The following is a 13,764-nucleotide window of genomic DNA, read 5'->3' on the forward strand; positions in this document are numbered from 1 at the left end:
CTGCCTTGAGAGTGCTCTGAAGGCATGTGATGCAGCTGAAGACAAGCTGGTCAGTGCTAGGGTGGGAGACCACCTTGAGCTCCTCCAAGGAAAGCTGGGATATAAATGCAACAAAAGCCCTCTGCATACTGTTTTGTTCTTACTAGGAGCTATTGATCTTCTATTAATTTTAGTGGAATAGCTAAGCACATTATTAAATCTCTCCCACTGATAGCTTTGAAGTGCTTAAATTTGTTTGGATTATGGCCAGTGTGTGTGGCCAGCAAAGCAAAAAGTTTCAATTGTGACTATATTATCTTAATACTTGCTGAGGGAAATGGCATAAAATTGTAACCGTAGAATTAATTGAAAGACTTAGAAGAGGTAAATGCTGAAGAAGTTAGGTTGCAAATGTTTTATCTCTTTGATCCTAGCAATACCTTACATGTAGGCATGCTTGAGGAATTGAGTTTCTCAGCCTAACCAAACTTAAAAATAAAATTATGTATATGTCCTAAGTTCCTTTGAGGAAGGGTGGGACAAAAATGTAATCAACCAATTCCTGCACTGGTTACTTGCAGTTTTAATCAGTATTGTTGAGGATCACGCTTCTGTGGCTGAAAATCCATGTTAATACAATTTTCCAGCTACCATGCATGGATCCATATACAGTTCTTTGTTTGGGAGGACTAATATATTTTTATGTTGTTAAAGAGTGTTCCACAAATTTCTTTGTCATATTTGCTTGTAGACAGCTGAAATTGGAATGACAGAGAATGTTGGAGATACTGGCCTCAGATTTGAAATCTGGTTTCGAAGGAGAAGAAAATCGCAGGACGCTTACATCCTTCAGTCAAATTCAGCAGAAACTAAGATTGCATGGACAAATCTCATAGGAAAGATTCTTTGGAGACAAGCCTTGAGAAACCGAGGTATGCCTGTGGCCTAATCCATAAAAAACAACAGGCCCATTTGGTGGCTCTTTTGTTTTTGTTTTTATTGTTATAACATTATAAAATACACATCAAGAACAAAAGTAATAAAAATAGCAAAAACAAGATCTTCCGTTGTCAAGAAAATAAGGCATTAGAGGGTTATTCAGGAATAAAGAAATAAGTAAATACAGAGATAAAAACAATTTAAGAAATCATATAAGAAAGATAAAAAATCCAATAGCCCCTGATACCAGAAAAAATGAAAAAACACAAACATGGTCTCTATAAATATCTCCATACAAAGTCTTGATTACCAGGAAGCAGGTTTTGCTGAGGACAATCAGAAATGTAAGTTATAAAAGTCCAACACATACCAGCAAAATCCTGTGGTTGTGCATCTCCTTGTAGCACCCTAAGGTGATGCATGAGTTTTTCTGAAAGGGTCATGTGCAGCGCCTTTCAAAACCAGTTATTCATGGTAATGCTGGTGGCATCCTTCCAGCCCTGAGCTACCACAAACCTTGCAGCTACTAACAAATAAGAATAGAATTTTGTGATTCTGTGGTGAAAGACTTGCTCCTTCTCCTGTGCATGTAAAAGATGATATCAGGTGGGTAGCTAGCTCCACCTAATGGTTGAAGGCAGAAGAGCACTGTTGAATTTTGCAGGCACCTCCTGCTCTGCGCCGCTCCTTGCCTCAGTTCTCTTCCGCCTTCACCAAGAACGGTTGTGTTCTCTCTTCTCCATTGGTTCAGGCCTGTATTGTCTGTGTTTGTGTTAGCTTTTACTTGTCTTCTTCATTCCTGTTAACTCCCTTTCACTGTTCCTTTCCCGTTTTTTTTTAAAGGGGGGATTGAGGTTTTTTTCCTGCTTTGGGAAGTCTCTCTGTGGTGCAAAGCCACCAGCGAGGGAGCTCTTCCCCCCACCGTAACACCAGCATTCATACTAATTGCTAGCAAGCCCCCCCACTTGCCTCGCAGCTTGTTCAAGTCCCACTGGAACTTCAGCACCTGCCGACTTAATGGCCTGGGCGTGTCCCCCCACTAGCGATGGTGTCGCCTAGAACACACCACAAGCACTGGCCTTCCCCCCACAGCCAGCCGTGTCTCGCGCTAAGGAGGAGTAAAAGGAGGACCTTGGCAGATTTGAACCAGCTGGGGAGTGGCCTTCCCCTCCCACCAGCATTCTAGCGGGTGCCACATAGCCATATCAGGCATTTAGCCCCTGTAAGCCCTGCAACGCATTACTCCCATGGGGAAAGCAACATGCAAATCAGAATAGCCCACGAAGAACTAAAACTGCTTCCACCTCCCCCCGGATTAGATGCAGCGTCAGCACAATTACCTTGGCAGCCCTCAGGGCCTTTGTACATTATGGAGGCACAGTCAGAGATAGCAAGGGTCCACCCCTCTACCAGCCACAAGGTGGCTGAGGCGCACATTGTGGCTGGCAGGGTGGCTCGGGAAGGCAAGGGGCCTACAAATTCCAGGTGAGCCAATCTAGATGGGCAAGGCCCTGATCAGCAAACATGAACCACAGGAAAGGACATTCACAGCCCCACCTGCAGAATGCAGAGGGACCAGGAATCCCTATCAGAGGAAGAAGGCAATCAACCTCACCCTTTCTTGGATTCCCTTTTTTCTACAAGATCCTCACCTGAGGTCTTTACAGGTTTTCTAGAAGAGCCCGTGTCTGCCTATCCCTCACAGGAGGCCAGGAGAGGGAAATGTTCCAACTTCCCCTTCTTCTCCCCATGCTCTTCAACTGTGGGGGGGGGGCTCCAGTCATTTGGCTCTCATGCTCAGGGACTCTCTCTTCATGGATCTAGCCAGAGATCTGCCGGCTTCTGCAGTTTCCACATCGGCAGCACCACCCACTCAGACAACATCTAGAGCACAAGTGGTGCAGGGTTCTATTACAGGCCGCTCATCTATGCCCACACAGCCACCACAGAATTGCACATCACCAGATCCTTATGCCACCACCCAGGGCAGGCAGCCCCAATCTCCAGAAGATACATTGATCAACCAAGACAATGACCTAATTGTTCTGGACTAAGAGGAATGGAGCGGGGACTCAGAATCGGAGAAGATTGCAACCAATAGGATTTTTCAGGAGGCACACTTCCTCCCCCTCCTGTGCAAGGCAACGGAGTCCCTCACTCTGAATTCCCCAGAGGATCCTCATGCCCCCTCAGCATCAAGGGTTTCAGCGGTGTGTCAGGACCCAAAACCTAAGTCTAGAGTACTAAAACTCCCACCTCTACTTCCCAAAGTGATCAGGTCTGAATTTGACATTCCATTACAATGCCTTCCTCTAGGAAAAGGGATGAAAGAAAATCATTTCAGAGATCATTCCACCCATATCTGTCTTCACAGTCCTTTCACAGCTCCAGGACATCGGGAAGGGCAAAGGATGCCAGGGCTGGCTGGCCCTTCTGGAACAGACAGTGCATCAGACTAGGGGACAACAACAACAATTCCCCAACTGAGCAGATTCGGATCCCAGTCGCGAGGGAATAAACATCAGTTCTGATGCCAATATTCCCCCGATAGGAGAACACCTCCAATGCTTCGCTCACCAGTGGAGGGACACGTCATCAGACCAATGGGTGCTCAACACTCTCCAATATGGCTTAGGGTTGGAGTTCAGTTCTTCCCTGCCGGCAAGATTCATCCCATCCCCCCCCCATCGGCATCCCCAGACAAAAGGGAAAGAGTCTTACAGGCAATTTCTCCTACAGATTGTGGCTATAGAACCCGTCCCAACGGGAGTGATTTTCAGGAAACTATTCACTGTTCTTCACTGTCGTGAAAAAAGACAGCTTGTTCAGAGCAGTACTCGACCTAAAAAAACTGAATGAATTCATAAAGTCTGTAAGTTTCACATGGACACTTTGCTCTCAATCAAGGAAGCCTTGAAAAAAGGAGATTTTCTCACTTCAATCGACCTGAAGGAGGCCTACCTCCATGTATCTATCTTCCTGCCCCACAGGCGCTCTGTCCTGCTCAGAGTCCAAGAGACGAGACTGAGATGAGACTGGAATTAATTCTTGCTTTATTAGAGTAACAGTTACATCAAGAGCAGTGCGCTTCATAGACCTATCTATGCTGATTCACTACTCAACCTGAGTAAGGTACCTAGACATTCTCTGCAGTGTGTGGAGTAAGTTGACTCAGCACCCCAGTCAGGGGGCACTGTCTTAAGTAGGAAAGGTCTTTGCCCTTAATCTGACTCCTTCAAAGGTCCACCTTCTGACTGACCCGCTTCTCGCAGCATCTCGCACGGGGTGAGGGGGGGCGAGTCTCCGCCTGCTCATCTGACAGTACAGGCTCTCTAGGTGCCGGCTTGACTTCAGGGGGCAGGGCACCCACTGGCGGGGAAGCATTTGAAGTGCCAGGTGGGGAGTCCTGGGGGGGTGGAGTTGGCGCACATGCGAGGTCTTCCCCCAATGGCTCTGTTGGGGCACTTGTAAGTGGAGCGAGCTCTGTGTTGGCAGGAGGACTGTCTGTGGGAACTGGTGGGCTGTCGACTTCACCCCCTCCCACAATGCCCTCGAAAGCCTCATCCGCCTCTAGCTCCTCTCCCTGATCTATCTGGAGAAGCTGGGGCTCGACCAACTTCCCTCCCTGCTCCTCCTGGGGGAGCTGGGGCTCAACATGCTCTCAGGTTCGCTGTGGGGGAGGACCACTTCCAGTACACGGCTATGCTTTTTGGCCTGTTGTCTGCCCCCAGGGTATTCACAAAGATCATGGTTGCCCTGGTGGCACACCTCAGGACACAGGGAGTCTGTGTCTTCCCCTACTTGGCTGACTTCCTGATTCAATCCCCATCTCTACACAAAGCCTGGGAAGATTTGCGCGTCACCTTGGCCTGCCTGAAGGACCACGACTTTCTAATCAACCATGGCACGAGTCAGTTATTTCCATCCCGCTGCAAAATACATCTGGGAGCCACTATAGACACACAGCAGGGCATCCTACAGCTGGCTCAAGAAAGAGTAAACCAGATACGCACAGCAGTGTCAACTTTTCTGTCTTCTCCTTCGGCAGATCTTATGCAACTGGCGGCGATTCTGGGGTTGATGGTGTCAACCTTCCAAACTACTCCTTGGGCACACCATCACTCTCGCCCCCTCCAGTGGGTGCTGCTGCGCTTCCAAGGAGACATTGCATCCAGGCGCCACTGCAGAGTAGCACTGTCTCCATTGGTCCATCAGTCTCTACTATGGTGGGCTCATGATCCCAATTTGCTGAAAGGGCCCTCCTCAAACCCTGATCATGTCAGACGCTAGTCTGACAGGCTGGGAGGCCATCTGCAATGGCCAAATAGTGCAAGGAACATGGACACCACAGAAATCCACGCTCCCTATCAATCTTCTGGAGCTTTGGGCAGTTCGTCTGGCCCTGATGCACTTCGCGAAGTTCAGATGGCTGGGGGCGGTCCTGGTCAGGACAGACAGTGTGTCAGCCAAATCTTATTTGAACTGTCAAGGAGTCATATGTTCTCTACACCTCCAGAAGGAAGCTTCTCTGCTTTTCCAGTGGGCAGAGAGGAAAGTGGACTCGATCCTGGCAGAATACCTCAGGGGAGAGGACAACAACCAAGTGGACTGGCTGAGTCGAGAAAAACTGCATCAAGGAGAATGGACGCTTTACCCAATGACCTGTCAGGCGATAGTGGAGCACTTCAGCAGAGTCAAAGTGGACCTCTTCACCACCCGTCGCAATCACCAGCTAAAGAGATTCTTATCCAGGTATGCGACACCAGAAACGGAAGGAATAGATGTCCTAGTGGCCTCCAGGCCACTTGTACTCATTTCTGCCACTTCCAATTATCTCCAGAGTAATCCAAGCCGAAAGGGCGACAGTCCTGCTAGTAGCACCATGGTGGCCGAGGAGACTTTGGTTTCTGGAACTCCTCAACCTATCCGTTGAAATGCCATGGCAGATTCCCCTAAGGGAAGACCTGCTTTCTCAGAGGCAGCTTCTCCATCCAGACCTGAGGTGGTTGGCGCTTCATGTCTGGAGTTTGAGAGGCAACAGCTCTTAAAGAAGAGCATCCCGCCCCAAGTACTGGAAACAATGATGGCCTCTAGACCTCCTTGCACAGTCAGAATATATGAGGGTACATGGAAGGCCTTCTCAGCCTGGTCACAGAAAAAAGGGATATGGCCAAGGAAAGCGAGTATCAACAAGATGCTATCCTTCCTACAAGATGGTTTTTCATTGGGGCTCAGGCCAAACACCCTGAGGCGCCACGCTTCGGCATTATCAGTGATCCTCTCCAAATCTCCGGACCATCCATAGGGATCTCAGCTATTCCTCAAACACTTTCTATGAGGTACAATGGTTTCAGTGCCACCTACAGTTCATTGCTACCCAACCTGGGACCTACACAAAGTGTTAACGGCCCTACAAAAGCCCCCATTTGAACCTTTAAGTCACATTTCTCTTTGTCTCCTATCCTTTAAGATCTTGTTTCTCATGGCCATTACTTCGGCCCATAGAGTGTCTGAGCTGAATGCCCTCTCTGTGTAGGCATTTCTGTGAGTTCCATAATGATAGAGTAGTTCTTCGCACAGTCCCTTCCTTTTATCCCAAAGTTCTGTTTACTTTCCACTGTCAACAATTCTGGTGCTTCCTTTATTCTGTCCTAATCCAGTTCATCCCACAGAGAAGGCATGGCACTCACATGATGTGAGGAGAGCCCTTAAGGTGTATATTTCTAAAACAAAGTCAATATGCAAAACATATAGTTTGTTTGTGTCCTTTTACCCAGCATCACTAGGAAATAAGGTTTCCACTTCTACACTAGCTAGGTGGATTAAAGCATGTATTACCTTGGCATATGCTTCTCTGCGACTGGCCCAGCTGGCCAGAATAGTGGCTCATTCTGCGAGAGCAGCAGCCACTTCAGCAGCATTCTCATGCAATGCCTCTCTGGTGGAGATCTGTAGAGTGGCTATATGGACCACTCCTAATACATTTATTAAACATTACAAGATAGACACCTACACGTCGGCTGAGGTGGCCTTTGGGAGGAGAGTGCTACAGCACGTCCTCTTGGATCACTAGTATTTTCAGCTTAGCAATGTTCCCTGTGAGGCGTCCTTCCCTGGCTCTCCCTGTCAGGTTCCTACCTGCGCGTGGTTACTGCCTGTCACTAGGCACCACCAGGGACTCCACCAGTCCGGACCGCTCTCTCTTATGGTTTCTCTCCCCACTCTAGCACAGATCTCAACAGATCCCCCTGCTAGGCAACCACCAGTAACGTCCCAATACTAGTATTCCCAGAGACTCTGAATACTGGTATTGTTATTCTCTTCACCGCTGCCACCATTTGTTACAGTTCCCCTTCAGCCTTGGTCATTACCTTACCCTCCCTTCTGGTCTGTGAAACCCCAGCCAAGGATCAGGCCTTTGGTAAACCAAATTAAGTATTTATTACAGATAACAAAGCTAACAAGATTAACAAGATTTCTTCTTAAGGCACATAAGCATATGGTTTTACTCAATACTAATCCGAACTCCACCTCCCTCCTGGTAAACAACTCTCTAAACCCCACCAAGCAACCCACTCAGTTCTCTTCTCCCCACCTGATTCCACTCTCACTCTTCCTTTTATACGTTCAGCCATTTTAAACACTCAGCCAATCATCTAGCATTCTACTGCCCATTCACTCCCCCTCCTCTTTCACTACTTACCATATATCTTCTAAACAACCAACACTTACCATATATACATTAATATAGGAACATCACATTCCCACCCTACATGGGTCTTACTGTGAAATGGTTTTCTCTGTGCATGTCAAAAGATGATATCAGGGCCTCTCCCTAGGAGGGCTGGGCTGCAATTCTTATCACAAAATAGGCCTCTAGCAGAGAGTGTATGAGTGCTGTTGTCTTTTGTCTTACGAGTGTTTCCTATTTTTATTTCCTCATTTATTGGTTTATTGAGAAATGAGGCAAGGAGAGGTGCAGAGCAGGAGGTGCCTGCAAAATTCAACAGTGCTCTTCTGCCTTCAACCATTAGGTGGAGCTAGCTACCCACCTGATATCGTCTTTTGACATGCACAGAGAAAACCGTTTCACAGTAAGACCAAATGTCTTTTTCAGTGAAAAATAGCTTTTACAAGTAATGCTCCCACAGAAGCTACACCACCTGTCTCTGCAGTTATCAGGCTATGAAAAGAAGAATCTTCAATATACTGAAGATTAATACTGCAGGCCTCCCTTCTTCCATTATTTCTGTTCTTCTGTTCCAATATGCCTATGACATTCTCTCCTCCTACTGCTTTGAGCTGCCAAACTCTTCTGCTCATTGTCTCTTGCTGCCTTTTATGCTTGGAACCTCCTCCTATAACAACCAATGTGGTACAACCTCTCTTTCTCCTTGAAAAGTCAGCTCTTAGGTGGACCCTATGATTGAATCCCTCATTCCCCATTCCAAACCAAAATGAAATGTTGGTGCATTTAATTGCACCTGTGCATAAAACTCTAGGTGGTTGGGGTCATGAAGCTATCTTTTTCTTCATGTTTCTCTGCAAGCTATGTACACTGATGGCGATACACATACAATACTAATTTGGAAGAAAATGGGATATTTTTAAATGCCACTGGAATGCCTTTCCAACCTAAGCCAAAAATGACAGCCTTCCCCTTTCACCAGCAGCACTTTCCTGCAATGTTGGGTAGTGGAAGCATTCCATGAAAGGCAAGGGGTGAGCAGGTGGGAGAAAGTATTAGTCTTCCCCCGCTGCAGCCACCACCACCCATATGCATAGGTGCATAATCTTTGTTGAGTCTTGACCTCAGATCCAGTAAGGTTACATAGTGACATTTCATATCTAAACTATTTTAATATCTGTTATGTGAGACGACCCAGAAGATAACAGTGGAATTTGTGGTGTCTTGTAGCAGAATTGAGATATTCTTAACACAATTTTACATTTTTCACTAAAAAACCAAAATTGTTCATCTATACCATATTTTCTTTCATACCAAGAGCTCAAACATACCTGGAATTATAGTGTAACATTTTCTGGACATCTTTTTGTTTTAATTTGCATTGTGTGTATTATTATTGTTGTGTTCCTTAGCACCAATTTTGGGTTTTCTTCGTACAAGATACTTGCAGTCATGTATAAGGAATTATTTGGTGATTGTTTTTGTGTTTTTGGTTGCTTGTTTTTAGAACTCCGAATGCAAGAAATGGTGTCTATGGGCATAGGAAATAAACCATTCATGGATATCAAGCCCAGTGATGCAGCTATAAGTGATCGAGCAATAGATTATATAATGAAAGGAGCAGGTATGGTTTGACATTTACTCTTGCGTCTTTGGTGACTCTTTTAAGTATTTTGTCTACTTCATAGAAAAATCATTTGATTTGATTTTTTCCTAGATGTAAAAAAATTGCAGCTAGTTCTGCAAGTTTTGTTTCTCAACAGCAACATCATCTTGCTACAGCAAATGAATTTTGAAACAGAAGGAAGCTTGGTGGTGGGAGGTTTTTCCTCCTTCTTTTAACAGCAAAGATCCCAACAGGCCCTTCAACTCCTTCAATCTCAGCCAGAGCAAGATATAGCTTCCCTTCCAAGAGGATTCTTTCATATTGCATCGGTGCCTGAGACAAGAGGAAACCGTGATGCTTTCCTCTCTCCCTGCACAAAGGAAAGACTCACATCCCTCCACCAGTGGCGTCACTAGGGGGTGCGGGGGGTGCAGACCGCACCAGGTGACACCATCAGAGGGGGGTGATTCTCAGCTTTAATTTAAAAAAATTAAGTTTCTAGGTGGTCCGGTTCTCGAGATATACATAAAAACATCAGCCCCCCCAGTGGCATCTGTGATGCGTCCTTCCCTGGCTCTCCCTGTCAGGTTCCTACCTGCTCGTGGTTACTGCCTGTCTCTAGGCACCACCAGGGACTCCACCAGTCCAGACTGCACTCTCTTATGGTTTACCTATCCGCTCTAGCACAGATCTCAACAGATCCCCCTGCTAGGCAACCACCAGTAACGTCCCAATACTAGTATTCCCAGAGACTCTGAATACTGGTATTGTTATTCTCTTCACCGCTGCCACCATTTGTTACAGTTCCCCTTCAGCCTTGGTCATTACCTTACCCTCCCTTCTGGTCTGTGAAACCCCAGCCAAGGATCAGGCCTTTGGTAAACCAAATTAAGTATTTATTAAAGATAACAAAGCTAACAAGATTAACAAGATTTCTTCTTAAGGCACATAAGCATATGGTTTTACTCAATACTAATCTGAACTCCACCTCCCTCCTGGTAAACAACTCTCTAAACCCCACCAAGCAATCCACTCTTTCTCTTCTCCCCCCAGATTCCACAATTCACCACCTCACATTCACCCAGATTTACCTGTCATCCTTTCATTTATACTGTCAGCCATTTTAAACATTCAGCCAATCATCAAGCATTCTATTGCCCATTCACTCCCCCTCCTCTTTCACTACTTACCATGTATACTCTAAACAACCAGCACTTACCATATATACACTAATATATAGGAACATCACATTTCCCCCCCCTTAAACAACGGCAGAGTATTATTCCTGTTCCAGGATTTATACGTCGCGTTAACAAATAAAAGTCTCTATGGGGAAAATGTCTTTCTTTGTTCCTCTGTCTGGTCACGTCACTGCAGTCCCAGCCACTTGCCTGGAAAGTCCATCGGCCAGTACATTGTCCTTGCCTTTTATGAACTGGAAGTCCACTTGATAGTCCTGTAGGTCCCAGGACCACCTCTGCAGCATAGTGTTATGGCTTTTCATACTCTGCAACCATAACAAGGCCCGATGATCCGTAGTCACTGTGAATCTTCGTCCCCACACGTATGGGCGCAACTTGTTCAGTCCCCACACGACCGCTAGGCACTCCTTCTGGACCGACGAATAGTTTTTCTCCCTCGGTGTCAGCTTGCGACTCAGGTACGCCACTGGATGTCTGGTGCCTTCTCTCTCCTGCAGCAAGACGACTCCCAGCGTGAGGTCCGACGCATCTGTAGCCACGATGAATGGTTTCTCATAGTCTGGTGCTATTAATATGGGTCCTTGGCACAAGGCTTGCTTCAGTAGATCAAAAGCCTTCTGACATTCATCCGTCCATACCACACGCTCAGAACACTTCTTCTTTCTTAATTCATGCAAGGGGGTTGCTATTTCCCCAAAATTTCCCACAAACTTCCTATAAAATCCAGCCACACCCAGAAATGCCCTTACTTGTTTTTTGGTTAAGGGGATCGGCCACGCTTGTATTGCCTCCACCTTGCTCCATAAGGGGGTGATTTTCCCACTCCCCACCTTATGTCCTAAATAGATTACTTCCTTTAGTCCAAACTGGCATTTCTTAGCTTTTATTGTGAGGCCTGCTTTTCTTAAGGCCTCCAATACTGTTGTCAGGTGTTGGACATGCTCAGGCACCGACTTGCTAAAAATGGCCACGTCATCGATATAGGCCACTGCAAAATCTGACATGCCTCGCAACACAGTATTGATTAGCCTCTGAAATGAACTTGGTGAGTTCCTTAGTCCCATGGGTAAGGTCACAAACTCATATAACCCATCTGGTGTACTGAAGGCAATTTTGGCTCTGGATTGCTCGTCTAGTTCCATTTGCCAAAATCCTTTACAGAGATCCAGTGTAGAGATAATGGTTGCTGCCCCCAATAACTCTAACATAGCGTCTACCCTGGGCATAGGATACACATCTGGGACCGTAATTTTATTGATTAGCCGATAATCAATGCAAAACCTTGTCGTTCCATCTTTTTTCGGAACCAGGACAATACTTGAGGCCCAGGGACTGATGGATTCCCTGATCACTCCTAATTCCAGCATCTCTTCCACCTCCTTTTTGATCTCATTCAAAACTTTCCCATTCACACGGTACGGAACAGATCTGATTGGGGCATGATCTCCAGTATCAATGGAATGTATAACTATACTGGTTCGGCCAGGTTTGTTGCTAAAGAGATTCCTATAGGTTTTCAAAACTCTCAGAATCTCCTCTTTTACTTCCTCCTTCACCTCCTCTGACCATTCCACTTGATCTACCCCTCCTTTGTCTTTGCTTTCCTGTACCAAATCTGGAAGTTCAGGCCCACTTCCCTCAGGGAATAAGGTAACTTGCAACACCTTTGCATCCCTGGTATGGTAAGGCTTTAACATATTTACATGAACCACTTTGCTTTTGTTTAATTGGTCTGTGGTGATTACATACGTCACTGTGTCAAGCCTTTCTCTGATGGTATATGGTCCTTCCCAGTTAGCCTGTAATTTGTCATGTTTCCTGGGTATGAATGCCATAACCATATCTCCCACATCATACACACGTTCTCTGGCTGTTCTGTCATACCAGTAACTTTGCTTCTCCTGTGCATGACTCAAATTCTCTTTCACTACTTCCATCATTGATGTTAATTTATTGCGGAATTCCAGTACAAAATCTACCACAGAAGTTTTGTACTCTCCCAGAGTTCCTTCCCATGAATTTTTTAGCAGTTCCAAAGGTCCCCTCACTTTTCTAGTGAACATGAGTTCAAAGGGTGAGAAACCTGTTGACTCCTGAGGGACTTCTCTGTATGCAAATAAGAAGCATCCCAAACGTTCATCCCAGTCTTGTGGGTGATCTTGAACATAGCTTCTGATCATGCCCTTCAAAACTCCATTAAATCTGGTTCTGTATTTGCTAGGTACTATCAATTGCTTCACTGGTTCACATTCATCCTTTCTCTCAGTAGGCATCCACAGTCTATATAAAATCCCATTCTCACACACAACTTGATTCCTCAGTTTGTCAGTGAAAGGAATCTGTTGGGTCAGGACTTGTTCCTTTACCTGCTTCAAACTGATATCTTTATGCAGCTCTTCCCTGAATTGCTCTGCTTCTTCCCCAGAGACCACTTGATACAGTTTGTCTTCTTCAGCAGGCCTGCTAGTGGTTGCTATGGTGACCTGAGGCTGGTTAACAGATTCCACCCTGTTTGTTTCAGCCCCCCTTAATATGGCTTCTTTTTCTCTGCCAATTTGCTGTCTGGTCACTACATATATTTTCCCCTGTGCCCCCATAACATCTCTTCCCAGTATTACTGGTTCTTGTTGCTGGGCATTAATACCAACTTTATATCGGCCCTTTCGGCCTCTCCATTCCATTTTCACTAGGGCCACAGGCAAACTCTCTGGTTGACCCCTCACTCCTTGGATAGTCACTGTTTCCTGAGGTAATATTTCTTCAGATTTTATTAAATCTGGCCTCAGTAACGTCTGAGCGGCACCAGTGTCAAGCAATGCCCAATAATTTGCCCCTTGTACACTCACTTCCTCTCTCAGACTTGAATCAAGGTCTGTTACTTCTGTCCAGTTTATCTGGCAGAACTGAACCTTTTTCGCTGTTTCTAAAGCCTTGGGCTCTGTTTTCACTACCCTTGTCTGAGCAGGATTACTAATGGGGTTGGCAACCTCACATTGAAAACGTAGGTGTCCCGGTCTACCACATTTGTAGCATAATTTCTCCTCACTTTTAGGGTACACAGATCCACTCTGGGGTGTCCTGTGCCCTTCAGATTTTAATGGCGGACTCACTCGCTGTGGTACCACATCCCTTCTGCCAGCACTATATGGTCTGGGTTTAAACTCTCTTGATGTTTTCCCCACCCAGCCAGTTCTATTGGAGGCGAAGTGATCCGCCATCACTGCGGCCTCCTGCACAGATGTAGGGGAACAGTCTTTGACCAGGAGCCTTATTTCTGGTGGTAACTGATGGTATAATTGATCCAGTATCATGAGGCTTTTCACCTCTTCCACAGACTGAGCTTTGGCACT

General features: G+C 46.0%; 1 protein-coding gene across 6 annotated transcripts in view; it reads left to right on the plus strand.

The window, feature by feature from the left end:
• PLEKHG4B (pleckstrin homology and RhoGEF domain containing G4B) overlaps positions 1-13,764 on the plus strand; it is a 240,910-nt gene that overhangs the window by 209,876 nt on the left and 17,270 nt on the right. For all 6 annotated transcript variants that reach the window (XM_061588485.1, XM_061588482.1, XM_061588481.1 and 3 more), the window contains 2 exons: positions 731-911; positions 9,114-9,230. In XM_061588485.1, coding sequence (XP_061444469.1) covers positions 731-911; positions 9,114-9,230 — 298 coding nt within the window. The remainder of the gene's footprint in view (positions 1-730; positions 912-9,113; positions 9,231-13,764) is intronic.

The sequence above is a fragment of the Rhineura floridana genome, chromosome 11 (genome assembly GCF_030035675.1).
Source record: "Rhineura floridana isolate rRhiFlo1 chromosome 11, rRhiFlo1.hap2, whole genome shotgun sequence".
Classification (NCBI taxonomy): Eukaryota; Metazoa; Chordata; class Lepidosauria; order Squamata; family Rhineuridae; genus Rhineura; species Rhineura floridana.